This window comes from Carex rostrata, chromosome 3 (genome assembly GCF_964058835.1).
Source record: "Carex rostrata chromosome 3, lpCarRost1.2, whole genome shotgun sequence".
NCBI lineage: Eukaryota > Viridiplantae > Streptophyta > Magnoliopsida > Poales > Cyperaceae > Carex > Carex rostrata.
This window is the reverse complement of record NC_135920.1, coordinates 4370444-4373858: the sequence shown is the minus strand read 5'-3', so window position 1 is coordinate 4373858 and position 3415 is coordinate 4370444. Positions and strand designations below refer to the sequence as shown.

General features: G+C 37.8%; 1 protein-coding gene across 1 annotated transcript; it reads left to right on the top strand.

Moving 5' to 3' along the window:
- Nucleotides 1-288: 288 nt before the first annotated feature.
- Nucleotides 289-3174, top strand: LOC144551015 (putative inactive heme oxygenase 2, chloroplastic). The gene is made up of 4 exons (XM_078298793.1): nt 289-737; nt 1978-2201; nt 2730-2837; nt 2933-3174. The coding sequence occupies exons 1-4, from the start codon at nt 332-334 to the stop codon at nt 3026-3028; spliced, it is 834 nt and encodes a 277-aa protein (XP_078154919.1). The 5' UTR covers nt 289-331; the 3' UTR covers nt 3029-3174.
- The last annotated feature ends 241 nt before the right edge of the window (nt 3175-3415 follow it).

Below are 3415 nucleotides of genomic sequence, written 5' to 3'. Positions count from 1 at the left end.
ATCGGCCTAAGTTGGAATAATTATTTAGACCACAACCAAACATGGGGTACAGCTCTATCTGGAATTCTGCGCCCCCCCTCCCATGCAGGCAACACCTCTGCCTCTGGACTCGATGGTTTCCCCCTCTGGCTCTGGTGCTCACTCTCGACACCGTGTCCAGATGAATTTATCAGCCCATTCCATGGCTCAGGCCTATCCAAATACCAGAGCGGACACGGACACTTGGAAACGTCGACTGACGGTCATTTAATTACCAAAAGATCTTACAAAATATGAAAATAGCCAAAACCAGGCATCGAGCTCACTCCAGCTTTTGAGACAGAAGCCAACAATGCTGTCTTCTCTCTCACCATGCCCTTCCCCAAATTCTATCGTCCTCAAATTCATTTCCTCCCCCTCCTTAAACCCTAACCCTAGATTCATTTCCCTTCCCCTCAACTGTTCCAACCCCAGCACTACCTCCGCCACCGTGAGCACCTCTCCTACCACGAGCACTGCTCCAGAACGGAAAAAGAGGAAGGCTCCTCGCAGATTCTACCCCGGCGAGAGTGAGGGAATTTCCGAAGAGATTCGGTTTGTAGCCATGCGACTTAGAGACGACAAGGCTGCGAGCGAGGTGAAGAGCGATGAGGACACGTGGCAGCCCGGCCTGGAGGGGTTTCTCAAGTATCTGGTTGATAGCAAGCTTGTGTTCGAGACTGTAGAACAAATTATCAATGATTGGAACGATCCATCTTGTGAGTTCTGTTTATAAATCCTATTTTCTTTGCATAAAAAGTTCCTCTTGCTAATAAGCCCTGAAAGTTTTGTCGCACTTAACCCGACTTCACAATCACACAAATTGGATGTATGTAAACTCCCTTCTTCTAGCAATTGTAGAGATATTCGTCTAATTTTTTATTATGTTGTGCTATGGACTAACTACTCGAAGTTCCAAAATGTTCTAACTGTCAATTGGCACTTTAACTTTCTGATGAAAGATCTCTTAAGTTTATATTTCCTACTGCATGACCCGATTGAATGATTATAAGTTATGAAAATGAATGCCCGACCAGTTATATTATGCATTGGTTGCTATTTGTCCTCTTGTTTTGTCTGCTTTTTACTCTTTTTCATGAGTGAGGCTATGGCACTATGCATAGCGCGGATTGGTCTGTACTACGGATCAATATTTTTGTTTTCAAAATTCTAACGGTCGATCCGAACTGTTCAACATGGTCTCCATATGAATATGTACCTGTAGACCAAATTTTACATTTTTTAGAACTATTTTACTAATTATTTAGATGGGTAGAAAACTACTGTTTTGGATGGTCCAGAATTTTCAGATCAAGTGGCTTTTTACCCATCTAAAAAAATAGTAAAAAAATTCTAAAAAAATGTAAAATTTAGTCTACAAGTACATATTCACATGGAGACTATGTTGAACAGTTCAAATCGACCGTTAGGATTTTCAAACCGAACATTTGAGTCTATAGTGCAGGCCAATATGTGCTATGCATGATACCATATCCTCACTCCTTTTACATTGTCTAATTGTTTTAGTGAGGTTATTGTTCTTAAATTTTTGTCCAAACAGGGTTCTAAATTGCGTGCTATAATGTTTTCGGACCATAAAAGCTACGCGCTATCGCATGCTATTTAGCGCTATAAAGGCGCTATATGGATATAGCGCTGTTTTTTTAACCGTTCCATTATGACGCGATAAACACTATTTAAACCATTGTGTCCGAAGAAGAAAAATAACAATGGAAATCTATTTTAGATTTGGATCAGGGTTCTAAATAGTGTGCTATAGCATTTTCGGACCATAAAAACTATGGTGCTATTTAGCGCTATAGCGGCTGAGGTTATTGTTCTTAAATTCTTGTCCAAAGAAGAAAAACAACAATGGAAATCTATTTTAGATTTGGAATCTTTGATGGATGTGGTATACAATGACTGATTGCCTGTTACTTTTTTTTTGGTCAATTTCAGATATTCACTTCAGAAAAAGTAGGTTGGAGAGAACAGAAAGACTTATGAAAGATTTGGAATGGTTTGAGAAGCAAGGTTGCACTATTCCGGAACCGAGTCCTCCTGGAAGGAGATATTCCACTTATCTAAAGAAATTGGCTGAAAGCAGTGCACCTTCATTTCTTTGCCATTACTACAACTTGTACTTCGCACACGCCACTGGTGGTGTGGGGATTGGCCAAAAGGTAGTTTTAACTGGATTTAGTTTTGACCCTACTGGGTACTTAAAGTGGCACAGGTACTACTATTAGATATTCTTCTATGTTTTCTTTTCACTTCAGGCTGGAATCTTGTGTTTCGAGTATTGTTAAATGCCAAATGAAGAAACAACAAACAAAGATCAAATTTCCTTGGTATGACTAACTATAGGATTTCTTGTTCTTATTTTAGAAGCATGCCACTGGTTGAAGTTTGACCATGCATTTCATCATGTATCAATAAGGTTTGCCAATTTAGCACACGGGGATAGGGAACTATAAAAGTTTCCTCTACATGTTAATCGTCCTTGATCTTGGTCTGCCTCGGTTGTTTCCTTCTTAAATTAATGTTGTTTATCTATTTATTTTTTCTTAATTTTTGATATCGTGGTTTTCTTAATTGCCGGTGAAGTCTGTACTGACCTGCAGTATGGTTTATTGAAATTTTGCGGGTGTGGGGTTTCAATTACTGCAATGAGTCACCTTTTATGTTACACTGCATGTATGTGAAATTAGGTGAAACCAAAGCTATTCGGAGACCGAGAACTTGAGTTCTACAGCTGGGATGGTGATGTGCATTTGCTTTTAAAGGATGTAAGAAATGTGCTTAATAATCTTGGAATGGTACGAAATACTGATTATTAAGGAAGCTATCATTTTATTAGATTATTCCAAATTTATTATTGAAGTATCATTTTTATTTTCTTTTGAAATTGCAGCAGTGGACACGTGAGGAAAAAAATAAATGCCTAAAAGAAGCTGCAAAATCTTTCCGTTTCATGGGTCAGATTATTCGCCTTATAGTTTTGTTGTAAATTTCTTGGATCTTCCTAGTTGAGTTGATAGCATCAAGATAAGCATTTTTCTGTTACTATATATGCACATCGTTAATTTTATTTAACAAAAAGTTTTTTAAGTTCTTTTCTATTAATACCACTGGCAGAGAAATTTGGTTCTGCTACTGCATGTGTTCATCTTAAAGGTGCAGTTAATTTAAATTGCTTTCCCTTCTTAGCTGCGTAATTGAGAATGTGGTAAGTCCGGCTATGCTACTTATATAAACATATCAGGTCATATATTTATAAGTTTATCCGTTTTCAAAGTTCAAAACTTCAAACTGTCCTTTATAAGTTATATCCGTTTTCAAAGTTCAAAACTTCAAACTGTCCTTCTGAACTGTGAAACATAATTTCTATATTAAA

Bases quoted from the DNA above. Each gene is read 5' to 3' on its own strand.
- LOC144551015 (XM_078298793.1), top strand. From the start codon at position 332: ATGCTGTCTTCTCTCTCACCATGCCCTTCCCCAAATTCTATCGTCCTC. The intron at 738-1,977 runs GTGAGTTCTGTT...GGTCAATTTCAG, and splicing joins TGATTGGAACGATCCATCTT to ATATTCACTTCAGAAAAAGT. The intron at 2,838-2,932 runs GTACGAAATACT...TTGAAATTGCAG, and splicing joins TGCTTAATAATCTTGGAATG to CAGTGGACACGTGAGGAAAA.